The sequence below is a fragment of the Eretmochelys imbricata genome, chromosome 10, assembly GCF_965152235.1.
Source record: "Eretmochelys imbricata isolate rEreImb1 chromosome 10, rEreImb1.hap1, whole genome shotgun sequence".
NCBI lineage: Eukaryota > Metazoa > Chordata > Testudines > Cheloniidae > Eretmochelys > Eretmochelys imbricata.
The window spans coordinates 31,705,524-31,730,696 of NC_135581.1; the positions used below are offsets into that span (position 1 = coordinate 31,705,524).

General features: G+C 49.0%; 3 protein-coding genes across 4 annotated transcripts in view; 2 read left to right on the forward strand and 1 right to left on the reverse strand.

The window, feature by feature from the left end:
- Positions 1 to 950, forward strand: LOC144270767 (hemoglobin subunit alpha-A). The gene is made up of 3 exons (XM_077827454.1): positions 1 to 160; positions 239 to 443; positions 727 to 950. Exons 1-3 carry the CDS (start codon positions 66 to 68, stop codon positions 853 to 855), a joined length of 429 nt encoding a protein of 142 aa, XP_077683580.1. The 5' UTR covers positions 1 to 65; the 3' UTR covers positions 856 to 950.
- A 138-nt stretch (positions 951 to 1,088) lies between these two features.
- PGAP6 (post-GPI attachment to proteins 6) overlaps positions 1,089 to 25,173 on the forward strand; it is an 86,146-nt gene continuing 62,061 nt past the window's right edge. Inside the window, exons 1-3 of one of the 2 annotated variants that reach the window (XM_077827452.1) lie at positions 8,623 to 9,909; positions 12,772 to 12,939; positions 14,405 to 14,555. The gene's annotated coding sequence lies outside the window, so the exon portion shown is untranslated. Of the gene's footprint in view, positions 3,907 to 8,622; positions 9,910 to 12,771; positions 12,940 to 14,404; positions 14,556 to 25,173 lie in introns of those variants that run through there. The other variant, XM_077827453.1, reaches the window with a different exon arrangement.
- On the reverse strand, positions 14,361 to 21,372 carry LOC144271439 (cytoglobin-1-like). The gene is made up of 3 exons (XM_077828797.1): positions 21,136 to 21,372; positions 17,358 to 17,580; positions 14,361 to 14,504 (listed from the first exon to the last, which is right to left on the reverse strand). Exons 1-3 carry the CDS (start codon positions 21,231 to 21,233, stop codon positions 14,361 to 14,363), a joined length of 465 nt encoding a protein of 154 aa, XP_077684923.1. The 5' UTR covers positions 21,234 to 21,372.

A 25,173-nucleotide genomic window follows, 5' to 3' on the forward strand; every position in this document is an offset into this window, starting at 1 on the left:
CGGGATATAAGGGTGGCCGGGGCTGCAGACGGGTACCCTGGAGGGATTGTTGCAGAGCCGGAACCATGGTGCTGAGCTCGGGTGACAAGGCCAACGTGAAGGCCGTGTGGAGCAAGGTGCAAGGCCACCTGGAGGAATATGGCGCCGAGACCCTGGAGAGGTAACCGCCGCTGCGCTCTGCCCTGCGCCCCGTCTGCGCCCGGCCAGGCCCCCCCTTAACCCGCCTTGTTCTTTGCAGGATGTTCAGCGTCTTCCCCCAGACCAAGACCTACTTCTCGCACTTCGACATGCACCACGGCTCCACCCAGATTCGGAACCACGGCAAGAAGGTGATTCTCGCCCTGGGGGAGGCCGCGAGCCACATCGATGACATCGCCACGGCTCTCAGCGCTTTGAGCGACAAGCACGCCCACACCCTACGCGTGGATCCCGTCAACTTCAAAGTGAGTGACGGGGAGAAATGCCCCCCCACACCCCAGGTCCGAGCCGGCTGCTCCCCCTCCCCCGGGGCGCTCCCCAACCTCCCTCCTGTGCGGCGCCCGCAGCCCTTGCTGTCCCTGTGCCCCCGCCCCTGGGCCGGACTGCTGGGTCATAGGGGCGCCCCATGACTGAACTGGGCCGGGGGGATGGGGCCAGGCTAGCTGAGGCCGGTTCGGGCAGTAGCTGGGTGGCCCCTCCTGTGCAGCCGGTTCCCAGCTCTTCTCACTCGCGTGCCTTGTCTTCCAGCTGCTGAGCCACTGCTTCCTGGTGGTCGTGGCCAACCACCACCCCGCCCTCTTCACCCCCGACGTCCACGTCTCCCTGGACAAGTTCCTGGGCGCTGTGAGCGCTGTGCTGACCTCCAAGTACCGTTAGGCGGCGGCCTCGGCCGGGCTGGCCTCCGCAGGCCCCTGTGCGCAGCAGCTGAGCAGCCCAATGATCTGAAATAAAAGCCGCTGCCTGGCGCTCCACGTGTGCTGTCCCGCTCTCTCCTTGCGCCGCGCGGGGCTGGGGCGGGAGGGCGCGGCCTGCAGGGGGCAGCTGGGCTGCGCGACAGCAGCGGGTGGGTCTCGTGGCGCAGCCAGTTGCGCTGCGGCGCAGCACCCCACCCAGCACAGTCCTGGGGGCGGCCGGGCGGGGACCCCTCGGCGCAGCCACACACCAGTCCCGGGAGGTCCGCCCCTGTGTGTTGCAAAGGCCACGTCTCTGCTGCGCTTCCCCGCACGGAGCAGCTTCTGCGCCGACCCCGGCGCCCCCAGCCCCGTGGCTCCCGCCCAGCTCGCCTCTGGCTGGCCCCAGCGGGAGCCGCCTCTGGGCCGGGGCTTCGCGGTGCCTCTGGGTTTTGATCTGCTCCTCATTGAGCAGCCGCGCTCTGGGGTAATGGAGCCTTTGGGGGCCCAGGTGGGGACTGGGGAGGCAGGAGCAGGCCCTCTGGGAAGCAGGTTCTTTGCCTCGGCGGGTGTTTGCCAAGACTCCTGCCATGGGGACAGGACGTGCCCTGGGACCCCCTTGGCTCGCCTCCCCCTGGACCCCCCATGAGCCCAGCCTGTGGCACAGAGTGCTGAATCAGGCCCTCCTTTGGTCTGTCACCTAGTTAATGACTCCAGGGTATGGGAGACAGGCCCTGCCTGCTCTGTGCCAAGGCCTGTGGGTGCAGCTGCAACCTGCCAGCCCATGGACTCTTCGGGGCTGGTTTGTTCATGGGAACAGCGCTGGGCAGGAGGGGCTGTGGAGCTGCCTGGGGCCGGTGCAGCCACACAGTGAGGGGCAGGATGCTGGAACAATTTATATAGTGAGGGTGTTGAGAGCCATTGATCCAACTGTAAACCCCATATATAAAAGAAACCACTTCAAGCCAGGGGGTGTGACAGCTCCCCCAGTCCCAGCATCTATGGCAAGGAGCCTAGGAAAAGCTGTCAGGGGGCCTGGGCTCCCTCCCTTCGTGCAAGGCACCAGGTCCTCTGGCCTTCTGCACCTTTGGGACCCCACCCAGGGTGGGCTGGCAGGGAGCCAGGCAATCCATCGGGGGGCAGGCTGGCAGGGGATGGGGACCCCACTCGGGGGTGGGCTGGCAGGTGCGCAGCATGTGTCCTGTCTATAGAGCGTCTGCACTATGACTTGCTGGGATCAGGCGAAGCCGGCGAGTGCTGAGAGGGGAGAACAGGCCACTGGGGAAGGCTGTGGGGCAGCCGGGGAGCTCCCTGCACCAAGCCCCTGACCCTTCCCATGCAGGCAGGAGGCAGGGGTCAAACACACCGAATGCAAACCCAGCCCGAGTCTCCAGGCCAAGTGGGAGGGGTGCCAGGAAACAGGGAGGAACAAGGTTTAAGTTAGAGCAAAAAGCAAAAGCTTCTGCCAAGCCCACCCCCACAAGGCAATGCCCTGAGCCCACCCCATGACAGACAGTGAGGGTGCCTGGGTGCAAACTCAGAATTGTCCCCCGGTCTGGCATTTGGAAGCCCTTGCTTAGGAGGTGAAAGGGATGCTGCCCTCTGCTAGTCTGGCCTTACTGATGTCAGATGGCACGTTGCCCCAGGGTGTGCCTGGCATGCAGGAAGGGGTAATGAGTTCTCTTCAGCCTAGTCACTGGTGCCCAGGGCCCGTGAGCCCCTTCATGAGCAGGAACCAGCCAGCTATCTTATGAAGCTCCAGCAGATTCCTTTATTGAGAGGTACAATTTCAAATCTATTATTCAGTGAGATGGAGGCTTCTGCTTGGGATCTCTTTCCAATATAGCTGGTGGGCATGAGAGCAGTGTGCAGGCCCAGGATGATCAGCAGGTCTCTCCTGCATCCCAAGGGAGGCCAGGGAGAGCCCAGAGAAGGAAGGTCAGGATTCAAAGGGAGTAATGAATAACTGCTATTCCAGAAAGCAATTCAGGTACTGCCCAGCAGTGGCATAGAGAACAAGGCAACCCTCCAGAATTTATGCCCTGAAGGACCCCAGAATTTACAAAGCTTAGGATGGGCCTGCAGAAAGTTTAAGCACCTTGCAACAGCTCCAGACCCTATGAGCACTGCATCAGTAAGTGAGCAAGGAGCTCATAAGGAACCTGCAAATTTCATTATGGTATAGGGTGACCAGATGAAACAGACAAAATATCGGGACAGATGGGGGAGGCAACAACAGCAACAAAAAAAGCGGCCTGAGCTGAGTTGCCAAAGAAAAAAACAAAAACCTGTCAGAGCGGCCAAAGCCGCAATATTGGGACAGCTGGCGTCCTGATCGTGCATCGGTCGGGACGCAGGACAAAAACTAAAAATCGGGACAGTCCTGATTTTATCAGGACATCTGGTCACCCTATGATGGTAAGCACAGTGCGTAAGATTTCAGTGCATGGCATAAAGCGCCTAATGGGAGGCTATGTAAGAAACCTGAGGCCAGCAGAGCACGGAGAATCTGCATGTCAGCCATCTAGTTTTCTATCCAAGTATTCATGTACTGCAGAGATCTTTGCCTGCATGCACATAGGAAGTCTGTGCTATGCCCTGGCCTTCCTGCGACCCAGGGCAAGTCACATATTAACCTCTCTTGGCCTTGCTCCCCAGCAACAGGAAATCAGCAGCTCCGACTGCACTCAACAGGAGATGCAAATGTCCAACAGGAAAAGTCCTTTGCTTCAGTTTTCCCTGTCTCTAAAATGGGGATAATAACATTACCACTCCATGTGCTTACAGATCATCAGGTGGAAAGTGCTGAATAACCAGATGCTTTTTCTTCTTCTTCTCATGCTGAGTTTATAATTGTTGTGTCCTCCTGTGGACTCTCGGCAGCACAAGCTCAGATGTTATAATATATTCAGAGAAATAATTAACTGTATCAACCCATACAGAGTCCAAAGAGCAAAACGAGGCCTGTGCATGGCTTTGATTGGAGGCTGATCTATAAAGGAAGTGTGAAGTCAGAACCACTGGCTGGTTTTGCAAGGTAACCAAGCAAAGTGCCAGAATGTTTAAAATGTGCTAAAAGAATGAAGGCTCCTTGCCTGTAAAGTAACCAGAGTTCTGGGAGATGAGACTCATAAACAGGAGGATGCAGAGGCTCATCTCAGAGAAGAAACATCCATTTTTCTAAGTCCCATAATTCACTGACCCCAGACTTCCAAAGGAATGACAGAAGGACCCTCTGTGTTGGGGAAAGGTAATCAGCTGTTTAAGAGAGGGAAGATATGAGAGAGAGAAACTTTGCAAAATACATTTAAAGTAGCCCGGCTCCTTATTCTCCCTTGTCTTCAGCTAAACATATATGCTCTTCCACTGGGGAGGGGAAAAGTTTACAGAGAGCTTTCGTGGGAGTAGATCCAGCAATATCCTGGTGGCCAGGCATTCTAGTTTTTGTAAAGACGTTTTGTAAATAGTTTGAATGTGGCATTGTGATTGAATGGGGAAAATGTCCGGGCATGAGCAGGGTCCCCAATCTGCTAAGAGTAGCTATGTCCTCTTTCAATTTCTCTGTTAAAAGAAACCACTATAGGCTCCTGCTCCATGGACGCTCCCCTTTTCCATTACTTTGGTTTTAAGTGTAGTTCTGATATTCTCTGGGTCAGGGGGTTTGAAGGTAGGTGGGTAGGAGCCATGTGCCAAACCAGCATCATCCTTGCACATTACTTGGGTGCTGTGTATGAAGCTACCATGACTTTCTAGTTTTCAGTGCCTACGCTGTGTAACTTTCAGTGTTTCCATCTTCTGATAACAGCCCAGCCCCCTCTCCAGTAATATCCAGCACTCACTTGCCCCCACCCCCACCCTCCCAAATGTGACACTGAAAACCATGAGCTAAGGGAGACTACAGACAAACACGAAAGGTCACAGACAGGATGGTGAGGGCTTTGTCATGCAGGAGATATGCTGAGTTCCTGACCATGCCTAGGAAAGGTTTCAGAGTAACAGCCATGTTAGTCTGTATTCGCAAAAAGAAAAGGAGTACTTGTGGCACCTTAGAGACTAACCAATTTATTTGAGCATGAGCTTTCGTGAGCTACAGCTCACTTCATCAGATGCATACCGTGGAAACTGCAGCAGACTTTATATATACACAGAGAATATGAAACAATACCTCCTCCCACCCCACTGTCCTGCTGGTAATAGCTTATCTAAAGTAATCATCAGGTTAGGCCATTTCCAGCACAAATCCAGGTTTTCTCACCCTCCACCCCCCCACACAAATTCACTCTCCTGCTGGTGATAGCCCATCCAAAGTGACAACTCTTTACTGAGTTACTAAGCTATTACCAGCAGGACAGTGGGGTGGGAGGAGGTATTGTTTCATATTCTCTGTGTATATATAAAGTCTGCTGCAGTTTCCACGGTATGCATCTGATGAAGTGAGCTGTAGCTCACGAAAGCTCATGCTCAAATAAATTGGTTAGTCTCTAAGGTGCCACAAGTACTCCTTTTCTTTATGCCTAGGAAAGAGACACCAGCAGAGCACCTCCATCTGGATGCTTGCTCTCAGGGGCTCTGTGCTCCTGGGGCAGCACATCTAAGACTATTGTGCTGGAGAGACGTTGGTTCTGAACCTCCACGCAGAAGCACTGTGAGGCCTAGAATGGTAAACAGACAGTAACTGAATTTCAATCGGCAGCACTAGGCAGTGAGGTGCAAACCCTCAGCATGGCTCTGAGCCCCGTTATCGCTGCAGCCAGCCAGGGCGTGCCTGGTCTTCTGGGTGTCCAGTGCCTCGCCTGCTGCAAGGGGCCGATAGAGAGCAGCGAGAGCTCACCACCCAGCCTTTGGGGTGTGGTCAGGAGCCCTTGGCAATGGATAGTCTCCAGGGACTTGATCCTGCCCTGGGCTGAGCGCCCTCTAGGGCAAATGGAGGTAGAGGGTGCTCAGCACTTCCCAGGAGTGCTCAGCAGGATGGCGCCTGAGAGGTAATTTTAAGAGAACATTGGCATGGCTGGTGGTAAGACTGTGCACATTCTTCAAACCGTGACACTACAAAGATTTCCCCAGTGCTTAGCAGACTGCTGGGCTGCATCCTGCACCCAGTGAGGACACATCCCCCATTGCGAGCCATGGGAGCAGGATTAGTCCAGTGTTGGCGCTTGCACGGGACACACTGGTTGCAGAGGCTCCAGGGAGCCTGCCAGGGCCCCAGGGAACAGCAAGTGTGAAATCCTGGCTTGGCTCCACAGAGGCAGGGGAATGCAGAGCTGCAGCTGGGCCAATTCCCCCACCCCACCCCCCACGGCACAGCACCCAGCACAGAGCAGGGACAGCACCAGCCCTACAAATGGATTTCAAAGGGAGGCAGACAAGATTCTGGAGCTCCAAAGCCAGGGCGAGAGACACCCCTCGATTCCCTCAGACCCCTCCAATCCTGCTTCACACCGTCCCTCAAATCAAGTCTGTAATAAAGTGATGCTTTATCAGGAAAAGGGAGCCTTGAGCTCAGAAGAGGAGGCTCCCCATGGCACTCAGGCAGAGTAAAGCAAGAAAGGTCCACCTCCAACATACCTACTCCATGTCTCCTGGCACCCCCCATCACAGCACATCCTGGGCTTTGTGGGGAAGTATGTGTGAGCCTGGTGGAGAGTGTGTGTCTATGGAGAAGGGAGTGTGTGTAGACAGGAGCAATGTATGTGTGTGGGGAGGCGAGGGCATGAGGGATCCCCTGAGAATGTCAGGGATCATGGAGAATGTCTCATCGCTGAGTGATGAGGAAACCACTACCTGAATGCGGGATACAGTGCAAGATCGCAGAGACAGCATCCTTCTCCAGAGTGAGTGACCTGCCCCTAGGGCAGCAGCGGAGAGGAATGACAGAGGGACCCAGGGGATCAAACCCTGGACATTGGACCCAGGATGGGTCAAATCCCCTCTGCCAGGCATCTGAGGCCTCTGTCTCTGGCCACACTCTGCCAACGCTTGTATGAACAGCGTGTCATACCAGCAACTTCCCACTGAACCTAGGAGCATCCATGGAGCTAAGCCATGTGCGCGTGCAGGAGGGCGTGTGTCTGTGCTTGGAGGGAAGGTGCATGTGTGTATAGCAGGGGAGAGACTATGTGTGAGTGGTGCAGGGCAGTGTGTTTATAGAGGGGTACGTGTCTGTATTTGTAAGGCGCAGTGTGTATAGGGGGCAGGTTAGGTCACTGCATTATTATGATATGTCCATTCATTGTAATATATTATTGCTGATAGTCCAATACGAGATCCCAGCTATGACCTGGGCTGCCTGGGCACAGCAGAGCAGAGCTGTTCCTGTGTGTCAGAGGGATGGGGGGCTTTGAAATGTGCCCCTCTACCCAGGCCCAGGCTGCCCGCTGCAGCTCTGGGCCATGGCTGACAGCCACATGAGCTCTGGAGGAGTCAGGGCCAAATGGTTTAAAGCCCAGGCTGGGAGCTGCAGCAAGACTCCAAATTGACCCTGACACCACAGGGCACCACCCATCTTCTCCTATGCTCAGATCAGGTCTGTGAGGGGCAAGATCAACATAGAGGTTGTGGGGGAGGGAGCTGCCACTGTGGGGGAGGTTTAGGGTCCCTGAGCTATCTCTCTCCAGGGATGTGCTGCCAATAGTTTACGAAGGGGCTCCCTTTGCCTGTGAAAGCCCAGGTCCCAGGGTGTGCTGTGGAGACACAGGCAAGGGGCTGGGTGATCTGCTTGTTGGTTCATTTAGATAACCTGCTCTTCTATCGGCAAGGAGAGAGGCAGCCCCTGACTCAGCAACTTCTGCTGGACATGGCCAGGCTCTGCATACTGAGCAAGTGCAGCATGCTGCTGGCATCATTGCAAAGGGGGAAAGGTGGTGACTGAGCCCAGCCAACCCCCTAAGGCACATGCTTGTTTAACTGATTTAGACCAAGCATACAAAACAAACTATGAACAGTGAGGGGTCTTTGCCAGTTATTCATGTTTTTTCATCTTTTACCAAAGCTTTGTTTCCTTTTTCCTTTTCTTTGAGGTTTGCAGTTTCTGTGATATTGGTAATAACTTTGATGGGTCAATATAAAGGCATTTAATCCCCTGCCCCCAAACAGTAAGAATTAAGTGTTTGACAGTGTTAAATATTAAAGGCTAGATTTTTAAAAGTGCCCAGGTGCCCAGTTCCTGAGCCATGTAAATACTTTTTAAAAACTGGCCCTAAATTGCTAACACAGACTTATACTAAACCAGTGTTATGTTATAACAGGGAGTGTGTCTGTGATCTGTGTATGCAGTGTTGCTGTAGCCATGTTGATCCCAGGATATTAGAGAGATGAGGTGACTGAGGTGTTATCTTTCACTGGATCAACTTCTGTTTGGTGCGAGAGACAAGAAGAAGAGCTTTGGGTAAGCTCGAAAGCTTGTCTCTCTCAACAACCAAAGTTGGTTCAGTAAAAGATGTTACCTCACCCACCTTGTCTCTTTGATCTATGGACAGTCACAAACCTCCCTTCAGCTGGTGGTCACGATAGCTGTCTTTCATTCAGGCTAAATGAAGAGAGCAGCTAAATGCCTTTTTGTTTAATGACAGCTGAAATAATAGAAGCCACGAGCCAAACCACAGACCAGCATGGCAAGGTGGAATAGGAACCAAACCATGTGGGATTAGGGGTTTTGGAATTGTGAGCAAAGATTTGGAATTGTGAGCAAAGAAACTGCCTCCTGCTCTTTGTGCTGACACGACACGAAATGTTTTTCAGAATTTTGGAATTTCTCACTGGATGGCTAAGGACGCAACCCTACCCTGGCCTGGACCTGGCGGGAGACAGGGAAATGCTGCTGCTGGGTCAGGAGAGTGCTAGGCAATTACTGGCAGTTCCCCTGTCTCGGGGTGAGGGGAGGGTATGTGGAGTCTCGAGCTGAGCAGCCGGAGAGCTGTGCATTTTTGGGTGCATTACAGGTAGACAGTTCTCACATCACATGCATGCTGGCCCTGACTCTGAAAGGCGTTTGCATCTTTTTGGGTCAGTTTCATGATTTTTGGGGTCTGACTCAGGAATTTTACTCTCGTGAGGTTGGTGACACTGAGGTTGCCACCCATTTTTCTGGGGATCAGCGAGTGGGAGAGGTGGGATGCCTGGACCAGAAGGAGGCAGCCGCCCCCACTGTCTCCTGCAATTCTGTGATGACAGCATTGGCCCTTCACTGTCCTGCTCCTGACAGACATTCTGACCAGACCAGGCCAGAGAGGGAATCAAATGACACCTCCCCTTCCCCAGCTTCAGCTAGAGTCTGAACACCACCTGGAATGGGAGATGTGGGTTCCTGCTGTAACCCCATCCTTTGTACATTATTTTCCTTCCCCCCACTTTATTTCTCCTCTTCTCTATCTCTCTCCTTTTGCCATTGTGTAATTCAGACATTCAGAGATTCCAGGCCGGAAGGAACCATTGTGAACATCTAGTCTCACCTCCTGCATAACACAGGCTGGAGAACTGGCCCAAAATCATTCCTAGAAAATATTAATAAATGATTCTTTTAGAAAAACATCCAATCTTGATTTTAAAAATGGTCAGATGGAGAATCCACCACCCCCTTTGGTAAGTTGTTTCAATGGTAAATTACTCTCACGGTTAAAAAATTAGGCATTTTTTCCAGTCTGATATATTAAGAGCCTGTCAGAGCCAGCAAAGACTTCTTCCCTTTCTGCAACATGCCCCTGAGCAGAGAGGCAGCTACCAGCAATGCCTTCAACAGCCCTGTTCTGGGAACAGTTTGCCAGGTCCTGATCAGACCATGGGCCAGGCCTGTGTTTCTCCAGTGGTGAACTTGCAAGTGAAAGTTGGCACCAGAGTTGGAACCTTTGTTTTTTTTGCTCCACTTGTGTGTGTGATTGTCTTGTTTTGTCTTCAAGAAACCAGGATTGGATTCCAAGCACAACACCACCAGCAACAGCAACAACAGCTCCAGCCTATCTCAACTAACTGCTTCTCTTTTCCCCTCAAAAGGACAGTTAATACTGGTAAAACAGAGATATCCTCTACAAAAAACTCTCTATAGGTAAAGAGAAAAGAATAAGCCTTACTTAATACTTCACATTTCAAATGCTTTAGCTGTTTTCTTTCTTTTTCTGTGTCTTTAATAAAAGCTTTAAATGATTTTAATGGTGGGTATTACAATAGGAGCTGCCAGCAATAACTTGCTATGAAACTCCAGGCCGCACTGAACTCTTTAATCTTGTAAGAGTTTCAGGGGAAGCAGTGTGTCCTAGTGGATAGAGCACTGTACTGGCTTGGGACTCAGGAGACCTAGGCTCTCTTCCCAACTCCACCACTAGCCTGCTGGGTGATCTTGGAAAGTCCTTTCAGCACCCTGTGCCTTGGTTTCCCCATCTGTAAAATAGGGATAATACTGACCTCTTGTGTAATGCACTTTGAGGTCTGCTGATGAAAAGCTGGTATTATTATTATTTATTAACATCTTACCCATTGTTGGACCAGACCCCACCTTTATCAACACAGCCTGCCCTGGATGAGAGCTGTGCATGCTGAGCTTCGGGACAGGGCTGAAGCCTTCCTTCGATGGGCACTGCACTGTGACCCTGGCAGGAGTGACAAGATCAGTATGGCTGAGCTCAAAACAGATGCACAAAATGACAGTGTGACCATAAACCTCTGCTGCCTCCAGATGGCGCTGTCAACCTGCTTTATACTCATACCGCTACTGCTAACAGTGCCAACCTGGCTTCAAACAGATACTTGTACCAAACCAACCAGCCAAAGCTAGAGATGGGCCTGTGACACAGATCTGGGTCTGAACCTCCAGGAGTTTAGTGCTGTCTGACACAGGGCTTGGTTTCAGCTCATTATAGAAAGAGGGAGCAACCGTAATAGCTGGATCTGGATCTTGCCCAGGTTCTGAACTCCACTCCAGAATTGAGGTGGCTTTGCCACTAGCTTTGCTTTGAACTGGAGTGAGGCCAGCTCCAGCAAGAAGAAAATTATGTGAGCATCAAACACCTGACCAGAAAAATCCCACCAGCCATGCAGTTAATAACATGTAGTTAATAACGAATCCAGCATCCGTGTAGTTAATAACTAACCCATCACCCATGCAGTTAATATCCAGGCAATAGAGTATCTGGCACATTACAAAGCTGGCCAGTTCTCGCGGTTCTAGGAGTCACACTAATGGGTGACACAATCCATTCTGAAGTGCGGCTCTGCCCTGTAGAGTGACTTTGTGGCCTTGTCTTGGGGATTTCTGATCCAATCTGACCAGTTGACAACTTTCACGTGACAAACAAACACGCTGACTTTCACAATAAGCCAAAAATCAAGCTAATCCCATTTCAAAACAAGCCAATCACTACGAACCCCAACACCCTATGTGACTAGATCCCCCCGGCCTGCAGTCTGGGACTGTAGTGGGCTCACTGTGCACCCCTGATTCTCTCCCCCGCGTTGCCCCTGCTTGCCCCTTGCCCCTGCTTGCTGGGAGCCAATCAAAAAAGAAAAAGAAAAAAAGAAACAACAAGCTACAAAAAGCTACAAGCCAAACAAGCTACAAGCCAAAAACTCAAAGCCAATTAAGCCAAAACTAAGCCCAGTTTCTGTGGGTTTTTTTGCTGGTTTGGCATGTCTGAATCTGACCTGCTGGCAAGTTCAACACTGTTCTTACTCTCACTCTCAGCCCTGCCTCCTTTAGTTGGCTTTAGTTGGGCCCAGCTGCTCTGACACACCGGCGCTGGCCTGATCTACCCATAGGGACTGGCTACTCTGTATCAGGGCCCCACTCCCAGCCATAGCTGTGTATGTCAGTGACAGCTCTGTCTCATTCCTACTGCCCCTGCAGAGCCAGCCCAGCTCTGGGAGAGGGACCTGGGGTCTATTCTGATTCATTCAGCACAGTCAATGCCATTAGATGAGTTCCCACTCTAGGGCCAAATTGATCATGTAGTGACATCTGGGTACATGAAGAGAGCAGGGTGCACAGCTGGAACGGAAACCAGTATCTTTATTGCCATTGACGTGCATGAACCGGGAGAAGCCCCATGTGACTATGAGAGCCTGTGGGCTGCGGCAGGGCTGGAAGAACAGTCCATCAAGAGTAGTGGAGCCCAGTGGTCACCCACTCCCATTGCGTGGTGTGACCCTTTAAGATTTTGAAAGGTCCAATATATATGCAAGGACTTAGGAGATAGTGGTAGAGGATGTTGTTGCCTCCCCCCCCCCCCGCCCCCGTAACACCTTTTAGGGTTGCCAACCCAGGAGTCTCCAGGAATTAAAGATTAATCTTCAATTAAAGATTATGTCATATGATGAAACAGCCAGGAATACATCCTACCAAAACTGGCAACCCTACCTTTCATAGCAGGGCAGGCACCAGTAGGACAATGCTGCCTGCTGAACTTTCTGAGGCTGAGGACTAAATGGGCGGAAGGGGCCAGCTGAGAAAGAAGCTGGCTGAGGCCCTGCACCTGGCTAACTCACAACCCAGCTCCAAGGAGGAGAGCTGGGGACTATGGTTTAAGGAGAGAAAGAGAGACTAAAAGGTACTGGGAAGAAGGCCCAGAGGACAGGCTTCAGAGGAGCCCTGAAAGCCAGAAGAACCTTTGAGACCATTGTTTGGACTTGTTACCCTGAAAAGGGATTGATCTCAGTGACCCAGCGGGAGGGCTCAGCCACATGAACCCTGGAAGAGATAGAACACCCTGGGGAGGAGGAAACTGAGACAGGGAGCACATGCAGGGCCACAAAGGGGCATGCTGGAGGGCAGTACCCCTAGACAGGCCTGTTACAGCTGAAACCCAAATTTAGACCCCGTGAAACCCAGGGGATCTCTTAAAGGTGGGAAGTCTTTGTAACCCTTTTAGAAATCCAATAGTACTTGGGTGGAAAAAAACAGATCTTCCCTCTACAGGAGGATAGAATGTGGAACTAGCTGCCAAGTGAACTCTCAGGGAATGGAGGGAGAGCCCTGTCCCCGTTCGGTGGAGCAGGTGACCCAGAATAAGCTGTGTAGAAGCCTGCAAAGAAGGAGTACCCCTCTACTGGTACCACAGAGAGTAGTGGTACCCCACTTCATGAGGTAAGCATAGCTGGTGGATGGATTCCTGCTATTAAAAATACATATATTTTGAACCTCTAGGGAACACACTGTTTCCTGTGGAATTAACCACTGAGCATCCAAGCTGTCAGATGGAGGCTGAGAGGTTGGGATGTGTCATCAGACCATGGTTCTGTGAAACAAAATGGGAGGACAAAGGGAGGGAAGATATGAGCACACCACACAAAATGGAGATGTTGAGAACAAAACTAATCAAGCACCTAAAGGACATGAAGAGAAGAAATTATTGAATTGAACTATATACCAGTGTTAGCAGCATGGGTAACAAATGAGACGAATTGGAATTGCTCATTTATTAGCATAAATTTGGCTCAGTTGGTATTACTGATACTTGGTGGGATGATTCCCATGACTGGAATGTTAAAATCAATGTTTAGAACCTATTTTGGAAGGATCAGTGGGCAAAAGGGTAAACAAGGATGTGGCAGTCTACATAAAAAATGGCACCACCCGTTTTCAGGTTACTGATAGCTGTTAGAAAATGATCTTGAACACTTACTGATCAGTGCCTAACTGGCAGTGGTTCTCAAACTTCATTGCATGGAGACCCCCTTCTGACAACAAAAATTACTACATGACCACAGGAGGGGGGACCAAAGCTTGAGCCCACCCGAGCTCCACCTCCCCAGGGGGCGGGCCAAAGCCTGAGCCCCACGACTGCAGGCGGAGGAGCCAAAGCCAAAGGCCAAGGGCTTCAGCCCGTAACCTGAGCCCTGCCACACCGGGCAGTGGGCCTCGGGCTTGGGCTTGGGCCCCAGGCAGTGGGGCTCGGGCTTGGGCTTTGGCCCTGGACCCCAGCAAGTCTAACACCAGCCCTGATGACCACATTAAAATGAGGTTGTGACCCACTTTGGAGTCCTGACCCACAGTTTGAGAATCGCTGTGGGAAGCAGGTAAAGCACAAGATGGGGTGTTAGTCAGTGTGTGCTACATACCACACAATCACACTATGGACAGGTGACCAGTGACAAATTCAGACAGGAAATAAGGTATAAGAGTAATTAACCATGGAACAACTTACTAAGGGTCACTGAGGATTCTCCATCGCGGACAATTTTTAAATCAAGTCTGGATGTTTTTCTAAAGGATCTTCCCTGGGATTGCTTCTGGCCTTGGAATATATGAATGTGGAGGGCAGATTATCCCACATCTGCCTACTGTAGGGCTCTTCCACCCTTTCTTCCTCTGTCAGACATGACCCTGACTAGATGGATCTGTGTCTGATGCAGTCTAGCAATTCCTGTGTTCTGAAATCAAACACTGATCAAGAAATATGTTGCTGAGTCTCCCTTTATTCCATCAGATCTAGAACTATATATATATAACAACATGAACAGAACCAGTCTCCTTTCTTCAATAGCTATAGAGCGACTGTGGTCACTTCAGGACTTGGAAGTGCTCATGTAAGATGCATTTATTTGTTCAGAGAGCAGACTGAAGAGCTTCACCCAGGAGAGGGACACCTCGGTGCTGAATTCATTTCCCAGGAGTTCTTTGCAGACATTCAGGATCACCTGAAACATGCTCTGTCAAAGGAACACAGAGCGAGTGAGACACAAATGCAAAATTGCATTAAGGTTGGTAAATTCTTCAGCTTGAAAGGAACCAATTCTGAACAAGCCCCTAGGTGCAGTGCAGTAACCCTGGAGTGACTGGCAGCACTGCCTACCAGTTATCAATCCTCTTACATCCTTTGGGAGCAGAATCCCAAACTGACTGCCCCTGTTCTCCTCACCTCTAGGGCTACCTACTCTTACCTCTCTGTTTATGTTACAACGTTAAATTCTTGTGGCTTTTGTAGAGCAGCAGCTCTTGTGCTTATTAGACTTTGGCTCAGATGTGAGGGAGCCATGGAGCTGAGAGTCATCCAGGGCTCTGCGCCCTAGGGTTAGGGTTCATATGGGTAGGGTACTAGAAGTCAGGGTTAGGATTCCTATGGGTAGGTTATGTGGAGCTAGATTTAGGGTTCCTATGGCTAGAGCTCCCTGCCCTAGGGCTAGGATTCCTATGGGTAGGGTAATTGGAACTAGGGTTAGGATTCCTATGGGCAGGGCTCCCTGCCCTAGGGTTAGGGTTCCTATGAGAAGGGTACTTAGAGCTAGGGTTAGGGTTCCTAGGGTAAGGGTCCCCACTCTAGAGTTAGGTTTCCTATGGGTAGAGTATTAGGAGCTAGAGTTAGGGTTCCTATGGGTACAGCTCCCGGCCCTAGGCTTAGGATTGCTATGGAGAAATTAGAGCTATGGATAGCATTCATATTGATAGGTTACTTGGAGCTAGGGTTACTGTTCTTATGGATAGGTCTTCCCTCCCTAGAGTTAGGTTTCCCATGAGTAGGACTCCCCAATGTAGGGTTAGGGTTCCTATGGGTAGGATACTTGGAGGTAGGTTAGGTTTCCTATGGGTAGGGTGCTTGGAGCTAGTAGTACGGTTCCTATACCTGGAGACACTGCACTCCCTGTCACCTTATTAGCCCTCTGCAGCTCTTGACTTTCTCCATGTAAGTTACTGCTGTGGGTGTTACGGGGTGTCAAACAATTACATGGGGGAGGGGAGGTGGGCTGCAGCCAGGAACAGGAGTGGAGGCGTCCATTGGATGCTCTCTCTACTGAGACATGGGCTATTTTATGAAAACATTTGAAAAACTACCAGTGGAGGCTGAACCTCATTTTATAATGTCCTGCCCGTATTTCCGCACCTATCACCTGTAACTGTACTAATGGGCTGTTTGCTTCCACTTCAGCATCGTGGGGGGTGTTATCTAAGGCTGGACCTAACACTGATCTCTGCAGGACTCACTAGATGTCTTCCCCAAATCTGCACCTTCCCAATGATCATTCCTTTTAGTTTAAGCTTCTGGAGCCAGGGTTCAAACCAAGTGTTAGTGTTTGCATCTAAGCCCATTTAAGTGCATTTTGCTGGTATTTTTTTATTAGAAGTTAAATACTTTGTAAAGACTTTGTGATGAGAGGAAGGACGATGTAGGTGTGGATCTGGCTGTGGGTCCAGAGATCTGAGTCAGTTCCTAACTCTGCCACAGACTCCTGATGTGACTTGGGGAAAGTCACTTATCCAAGTTCCCTCTGTGTAACATAGGGGCTATCCCTTCTTTGTCTATCTTATGTGTGTGGGCTGTAAGCTCTTTGGGGACGAGGACTGTCTATTATTGTATGTGTGTACAGAGCCGAGCACAACAAGGCCCTGATCTTGGTTGAGGCCTCTGGGGGTTATTGTAATAAATGTCATAAATATAGAGAGAAGGGTAGCATAAAATCCCTCCTTGGCAGCTATACTGAATTGCCTTACCTGTAAGGGGTTAAGTAGTTCAAATAACCTAGTAGGTACCTGACCAGAAGGACCAATGAGGAAAGAAGATACTTTCAAATCTGGGGTGGGGGTGTGGGGGAAGGTTTTGTTTGTGCTCTCTTTGTTGTTCCCTCTCCGGTTGGAAGGAGAGAGACCAAGCAGGTACAACATCTCCTGAAAATATACCTAGAATAATAGATCTAAAACCACAGAAATTGTAAGTAGGGCAAGGAAATGTGTTAGGTTGTCTTTTGTTTTGGCTTGTGAATTTTCCTATGCTACAAAGGTAGTTTTATTCCTGTTTTTGTAACTATGAAGCTGAGTCCAGAGGGGAGTCCTCTGTGTTTTAAATCTTTTTATTACCCTGTAAAGTTACCTTCCATCCTGATTTTGCAGGTGTGATTCTTTTACTTTTTTCTTTAAAAATAAAGTTTCTTCTTTTAAGAACCTGATTGATTTCAGTGCCTGAAGACAAAGGGTCTGGTCTGTGCTTACATTGCTAAGGCAATTAGTTGAAATATTATTCTCAAGTCTCCCCAGGAAAGGGGGTGAAGGGGCTTGGGGGGATAAGGATTCCAAGTACCCATTCCCTGAATTTTTGTATAAATCACTTGGTGGTGGCAGGAATACCGTTCAAGGACAAGGAAAGGAATTTGTGCCTTGGGGAAGTTTTAACCTAAGCTGGTAGAATAGGTGCTTAGGGGGTCTTTCATGAGGGTCCCCACATCTGCACTCCAGAGTTCAGAGTTGGGTGGGGGGAACCCTGACAACAGCCCAGCACAACAGGGCCCTGATCTTGGTTGAGGCCTCGGGGGGTTATTGTAATAAACTTCTGTGATCTCATTTTCCATACATTTGATCGCACAAACAATTGAACTTGCATGGCATGGGTGCTTTATTAACTCTACTGCTTATTGCACATGCCTATGCTAATCTCCTGCTTTTTGACAACCATGTCACAATGTGTGAACATGCATAGCTATGCCTCTGGGATACTGATCTGTCCCCCATGCCAGAACAAATAGCTGTAATCTCTAAACAAAGCATGTTCCCTTGATGTCTGCATGCATCAGTACCTGGAAATTCACTGATGGCACTTGGTGCACATTTTTGTGCTTGACTGCTAGACGGTCCAGAATCCTGCAGGCCTGCTTCCAATTGTCCAGGTTTTCAGCCACCTGGTTGAGGGCAACCATGACTCTCCGGCCATGGAAACGCACCAGCGGATCCTCCTGCAGGTTGCCTTCAGTCGGGATGGTCTTGAAGTATGCTTTTGTCTCAGGATAATCTGTGAAGAGTCTGTATTGGGAAGAAACAATAGTGACTGAAAATCACAAATTAGCAAAGCAAGCCCACTGTGGTTTTACTGTGGCTTTAAGAGTATCTCCAGAGTGGGAGATGACTGTGGGAGGAGGCTATTGGTTTTAGGTTAGACTGACAGATTGACCAGAGTTAAAATGTCTATATGTTAACTATGTATCTAATAAAGGCCATTGTTAAATTACTAGCAATGAATTAAGGTAATAGTTACTCAGCAGTGAAAAACAAGTTTGAATGAAATAATATGGATCAATTAAGAGTTCTGACATTTCTAACAATGTTGCAAAATGCTGAAAAGGTTTAAATAAATATTTGATTTATTTTTGAGGGCATAGGAATTTACTTATAAAACAAAAAAAGATTGTCATCTTTTTTAATATCGCAGGCACTGAAGCAATTTCATTATATAATTCATTTGAGCTTAATGTTAGAGAACAAACTGACTATGAGTTTGTCTTAGAAAAAAATTGAGGCATACTGTTTACAAACAAGAAATGAAACATTTCTGAAAGATTTCAGTTTCCCTCAAGAAATCAAATGGAGGAAGAGATTTCTGAATAATTTTTAACATATCTAAAGATGTCAGACACATAATTTCCAGAATCAATATGATTTAATGATAAGAGATCAAATTGTGATGCATATACAAGATATTAGTATAAGAAAAAGACTGTTAGAAGAACCAGATCTAAATCAGGAAAAAGCAGCCAGTGAAATACATTCCAAGAAAAACCTTTCTTGCTATGTGATTGTTCAACAATGTGTTCCCTACCATTTAAAGATGACGTGTGGGGGACCCACAGATCATGTGCCTCCCCCGCCCCTGATTTCTGCCAGGGTTTGCCGGCCCCACTTGGTCACATGATCTGGCTGGGCCCCCTCTCTGTGCAGCAACTTCCAGAGCCCATGAGCTGCAACCACGCGCAGAGGTAGGAGCAACAGCTGGAAGCTGCAGGGAGGATCCACTGCTTTCTGGGAGGGGAGACTGAGAGTAAGGGGCCAGGGCTTGAGCTGCTCTTGGGGCGGCTGAACCTTTACACTGTGCCCTCCTGATATCAACAGGTATGGGTTGTCTCTGAGCTAGAGTCTTGGGGCTTGGTGCCCAGTTACAGTGACAACATGCATTTGCACCAAAACAGAGGTGCTCCCAGTTTCAGGCCCCTGTGGACCACCAGGGTGCGTCCGTAGGTCTCAGTCCATAAGCTCTGGAAATCTGGCAACAAGGCCTGTTCCTGAGAATTCCACATCAAAGTTCAGAAAAACTTCCCATTATGACTTCTTAATCCATTCTGGTTGGTGCTAATTATTGTTGCCCTGAAACATTATGCTCCGTGTTACCAGGAGATAGAGGTCATTGGACCCTCTTTCCAGGTACTAATGACAGTGAAAGGTGATAACTTTGCTTAGTTGGGGCAGTAACAGCAACAATTCTGCTTAATGGGGACATATCTGGCCAGTACTGAGGCTTCATAAATTTTTAAGGCAAGAGGCACTATTAGATCATTTAATCTGATCTCTTTGTATAAAACAGGCCACAGAATTTAGTCTAAAAGAAAAGGAGGACTTGTGGCACCTTAGAGACTAACCAATTTATTTGAGTCTAGTTACTCCTCCAGTAAGTTCAATTGCATGGTATTTAGCCAGGGTGAAACATTCAGTTGAGGCTTCTTATTACAGAGTTTGTCAAATATACATTAAAAGAAGCCCTGTATTTTGATTCAGTAAATCATTTTATTTCATTATATGTTTTTCAGACTGATATATTGAATGGCCTCTTCTCTTAATTGTGACAGCTGCTTAACTGTTTACTGGGGTATCCAAAAGGACAAACTTGGGGTAGGTCCAGGTGGCAAAAAACAAAGGATATTTGAAGGAAGAGGACCCCCTTAATCCAAAGCATTCCCTTTCAGAGTGAACTAGCACCCTCTCATAGTGTGACTCCTGTCCTGTATTTGTATGAAGCTATTTATATCATACTGTTTTAGCTAGACAAATTCCCAAGGGTGCTTAGGAGTGACAGCTGCAACATTACAAAAGTCCAAGTGTGAACAGATGGACTTCAAGGAATTTACAAAAGAGTAATGCTCAGTATCTTGGACCAGCAATTTTAAATGTGCAGCAATATCACCCCCTCAGTGACAGAGGATAGAAACTGACTAATTCACTCCCAAAGCTGTTCAGTCCCTTTGGTAGATCACCTGATGCACACTCATTAACAAAACCTCTTAGAAGAACGCATTATCCTGGAACACATCTGGCCAGCAACTATTAAAGGGAATAATAGTGCGTCCTCAGTGAATGTAGTGGGAGGGGAAAGGAATCCTGCACAATGAGCATCATAGTAAAGGGCAGAATGAAAGGAACAGTTATATTTTTAATGAACATTATTTCAAAGCACATTTCAGTTTGAATAACCCTCTTCAGCTCAGAGACCAGACAGCAAAGGGGAAAGGCAGAACGAGGGCTTTCTGTCTTCTTGAACCTCATGCCAAACTGATGAGAAGGATGCATGTTGTCACTGTCCACCAGGCATCTCCATCCCCTTAGTCCAAAGGCCCAGCTTCAGAATCTATGGATTTAGAATTTGAACTGAACCTGGAGTTCATATTATTGACTGAAACAAAACCACACGCTGAAGATGAGAGGAGCTCAGAGAACAGAGCAGACCTGCTCATCCCGTTACAGAGTAATGCCCTAAGTCTTCACTCTCAAGCAGCACAGAAACAGAGAGGGATGTTTCATGGGGAAGGAGAAGAGTGAAAAGTTTCCAGTGGAGTAAAATCAAATGTATGGTGCTCTGCTACGACCTTTATCTGCAAGTCTGTCTCGCGGGCAATCACAGTCACTGTATAAATACACTCACAGCAGGTATATGCAGTGTTGTTGTAATTGTGTCAGTCCCACAATATTAGGGAGACAATGATAAAAGACAAAAACACTACATCACCTGTGGGAGAACACTTTTCACAAAGCAATCACTGTATCTGACCTATGAGTCCTCACCCTCAAAGGAAACCTGCACAACACTTTCAAAAGACGAGCCTGGGAGCTTAAATTCATAACTCTGCTGCTAGACACTAACAATCATGGTCTTAATAAAGTCACTGGATTTATGGCTTATTACAATAATCTGTATCCCATTAACCCCCCTTTTTGTCTTATGACTGCAGGGATGTTACACCAGGCCACTTCACCTTGAATGGTCTTGTAGCACATATTCTATTTATGCTAAACTATCTGTTCCACCTTGTATTTAGCTGGCACACTCTTGAGTACCTTTCCTAGCCCGGAAGAAGATCTCTGTGTAGCTTGAAAGATTGTCTCTCTCACCTACAGAAATTGGTCCAATAAAAGATATCTCACAACAGCTATGTTTAGTAGAGACAGAAGGAACAACAGTGAGGATATCAGATGTCACAAACAAGCACAGAAGAAAGCTACATTTTATAGCATATTTTACACTATGGTTTGAATTAAAATGACAGCAGGAACTAAACCCAGATAAGCAGGAAACCCTTGAATGTCGTGACTCACCTGATCACAATTGTTTTGCCATTCTCTTCTGGATTCTCAAATAACTTTGCCCAGATGTGTTGGATATTCTTCTTATCAGCATCAGTTAACAAAGCCATGATGCCTGGAGGATGCTCTCTGATGAAGTGACAAGATAGCAGACAATTTTCAGCCCCTGCTTTTGGAGGAAGCCAAGCATTCTAGATGAGTTCACCAAGAGCAGACATAAATGTTCAGTGTGAAACCACTCCTTGGACAGGAGGGGACTGTCTGTGACACAGGACTTACTTTCATTCAGTACTTCAGAGAGACAGAGACAGAGAGAGAGATGTGGGGTTCACCTCCAAACAGAAAGTGCAGACAGGACCGAATGGGAGAGTATAAGAAAAGCCAAATGAGCCATTCCGGCACAGTGTAAAAGAGATGTTTTCCAATCAGAACTTTGATAAACTTTGAACTTTGGGGAAAGGAGTAAAATCTGATCTTTGCAGCCTGGGTCCATCTCTAGTAGAAAATATCTGCACATTTTGGATGAAGTTTCAACAGAACAAGCTCACTCTCCAGGGGAAGAGAACATTCTGGGGTGGTGGAACGCATGGTATAAGTGTTCTGATTTACACTAGGCTTCCACACCATTAAGCTAATGTTAACAAGAAGACCTCCTGTCTCCTGGTGGGGATGCACGACCAAGCACCTGGTAGTGACAAAAAGCAAAAACTGCTGTGTCCTGCCAGGAACAGCAAAGGGGACTGCATACAATAAGAACCTCTCAAACCTCTGTGTTTTTTGACGTTCTAAATATTTGAATAAATTGACTCAGGATGCCCCATAGCCCTTTCAGAGGGATCCATCCAAAAAATGGCCTCTTTACACTCCTTCCCACTTCTTAGATGGTGGAGGATGGGTGAAGCTCAGTGCTGTAGTCCACTTGAACAGTCCAAGTGGTGAGCATCCTCTTTCAAAATTTCAGAGGCCAGTTGGCAGGCCCACTGCCCCGCTCCAATTCACACCATCCCTGGTTTTCTGAGGTGGGATTGGGAAGCCCTCCCCCAGGTCGTGCTGCTCCTGACTGTGCACTGCTCTTTAAAGCACTGTGACACTGAGACATCAGGCCTATCTTAAGTCCCCACTGCACTCTGGGGTATCAGCCAAAATGTAGGAGAAAGCAGCAGAACTTGGGGGAACATTTCCAGGCCCTGCTGCATCTGAATGGTGGAAGGGAAGCTGCCTGCTCCCCAGAAGATCATTTTCCTAGAGATAGAAGGGTAGAGCAGATCTAGCAGCTGAGCTCTCAAATCCCACACAAATTGTAGCTGCCCAGTTGTGCCTTGGAGATGAGTTCCAGCATTGGAAGGATTAGTAGGTTGCTAAGACTCACCTCCAAGAAGACTTACAGCAATGCAGAGGAGAGGCAAGGCCTGCTGGGAGTGGAAGACAGATAACACAGTTCAGAGAACAGGGCCTCCAAAAGATGGATTCAGATTTTTTTATGCAGAACCAGACCTGGAATCTGATTCTTTTAGGTTCACCGATCACTGTCCATCAGCGATTTAGTGTTAATCTCAGCCCTGCCTCTGTAATTTGCTTTGCTGAGATGTCCCAGGCAAACTGTATGTTGGATTATTCCCCTTGGCCTTGGACTATTTAATGGCACTAATGTTTATCTCTCTGTGATCCTAGGGTCAGGGAACTCTACCAAGAAAGTCATGGTTTTACTGTGTTCTTTCACACTGCTTCAGGTACAGGCAGCAATAAAACAGACGGTGTCGGTGCATGAATTGAGCTCTGTGACCCTCAAATTCTCATTTTGGGCCACACTCCCTGTCCTTCTTCACACATCTCCCACCCAAGCTTCAGTAGGTGGGCTTGGCACTGGAGTGGCAGAGGGGAAGGAATCCTCCCCTCCTGGCTGCAGTGACAGCAAAGCTGCTCCATGGTGGCAGTTGCAGCCCCTGTGATTGCAATAGTCCTTGTGTGGCCCTTCTCCACGGTGGTGGTGGTGGAGGGGAGGCAATGTCTGATGGATAACAGGCCTCGCCTCTGGCCCACTGCCAGTCCCTGCTGTGCAGGGGGAGCCCAAGCAGGGCAGGCCAGCAGCAGGGCCCTCTGAAGGTGCAGAGGAGGGAATAGGATTTGCCCATGGTGTCATTTTAGGATGTATACATGCCAGGTACCTCAGTGCTGGAATCCTGTTTCTCCTGAATATAGAGGCAGCGGGTGCAACTAAAAGAGAACTGCAAAACAAAAGTGAGACAACTCGTGAGCTTATTGGGAAGCTGGGATTCCCATCACGGGCCTCCACAGCACAGCTGCAGTCAGGACCCCAAACCAATTCACAACAGTGTGTGTCCATCTTAATGTGAACAGTAACAAGGTTACCAAGGAAACCAGAGTTACCAGGGAAACTGCATTAAACCGCCCTTTCAAAAAGAAAACCTGTTTATGTTCCGTAGCTTCAGGGACCTACAAAACCACAGATCAGGCCTTTCAAACCAGCGTCATTTACGGTCAACTCCTGGCCCCATCGAAAGCCGTGGGGAAAAGCCCACTGACACTGGGACTGTAGGGCTGAGTCACCGCTTACTCACCCCTAATGAGAGTCAGGAGTGCATCCATGAAAGTTAAGTTACTGGATGACACTGGTGTGACGTCTGAGTCAATGAGAAGAGATTTAGGCCCTTGTGCTTAGGAACGTGGCAGTATCGTCTGTGTGTGCCTCCCCCACCTCAGAATGCCCCTAGAAAGTGACGGGTGCTGCCCCACTGGCTCAGTGAGGCTGTGTCGTGCCCAGCCCTGATCACCTCAGCACAGTCAGGGGGTGACGCTGAGAGCGGTAACTCACACTGACTGACTGGGACTTCACCATGGAGAGGCTGCTGAGATCCAGACCCAGGGTGGGGGGTGCTGCTTCCACGGAGGGGAGACCCCTCGCTCAGCCTAATTGCCCTACTGCCATGCGAGGGGCTATGGGGCCGAGGTCAGCCCTCGCAGCCAGGAAGCTCCATGTAGTTAAACACCAGCCCCCTAGATGGGGGAGCTAGTGGCTTGGGGCCAGGGCAGGCTGCTCCCCCATCCTGTGCCCAGGGCGTCTCACCAGCCTCTCACCACACTGCCGGCATCTCCAACGGATGGAGCTCCCGGGCTCTGGGAGCATCTGGCAATGGAATTCTGGGGGTGACAGTTGGGAGGAGCAGGAGGGGGAGAGAGCTGAGTGAGCAATGGTGGGGGGAAGGGAAGGCTGGGACTAGGGAGAGGGGAGAGAAAGTCAGACAGAAATCTGGGAAATAATGAGTCAGTAGGGGGAACCCTGGGTGCGTGAGGACTGGGGGAAAGGAAGATACATCAGTGAAAGCCCAGGGTCCAGATCCTCCCGCTGTGGAAATGCGCATGGGAACAGGTTTGGGGTTTTCCTCAGAGACTGTTCCCCAAATCATCCCATGTGGGGGACCCAGGGTCTTCCCCACAGAGAGCCTCCTAGGACAAAGCAACACCTTGAGTTGTGCCCGGGAAGTCTCCTCACAATCTCTAGTATGTTGTTAAGGTAGAAAATTCAAGCACTCCAACAGTAGGAAACACCAGAATTAAAGTTTCAGCCCTCTGGTGCCTAATTAAGGACTGTCATAATGCATATGCATGAGGGCCTAATTAAGGTTGTACTAACTCAGTTTCCCAACTTCTGAGTGCTTGACTTCAGAACTTTAATAATGTTCTTTTAAAATATTTTTGAGTGATAGAATGTTTATGGAAAGTATTAGATAATTTTTTGCTAAAAGTTTATTTGATGACATGAAATGGGTCACTCTTCCAAAGGATTTGTGCCTTTCAATGGAAGTTTTGTGCTCTTACTAGCATACCAGCGGAACATTTCAAAGGAGAGTACAAAGGAGGTGCAAGTCAATTGTGCCCCCCAGAGTTCTGCCTGCCAAGGAGGGAGGTGTTATGTGGGGGTGGAGTGTGGCATGATGAAGGCATCCCATCAGTTCCTCTTCAAAGAGACACACCTAAGCACAAGTGGCAATTGCAGCCCCAAAACTTTGCCTCAAAATGCTACCCACTGCT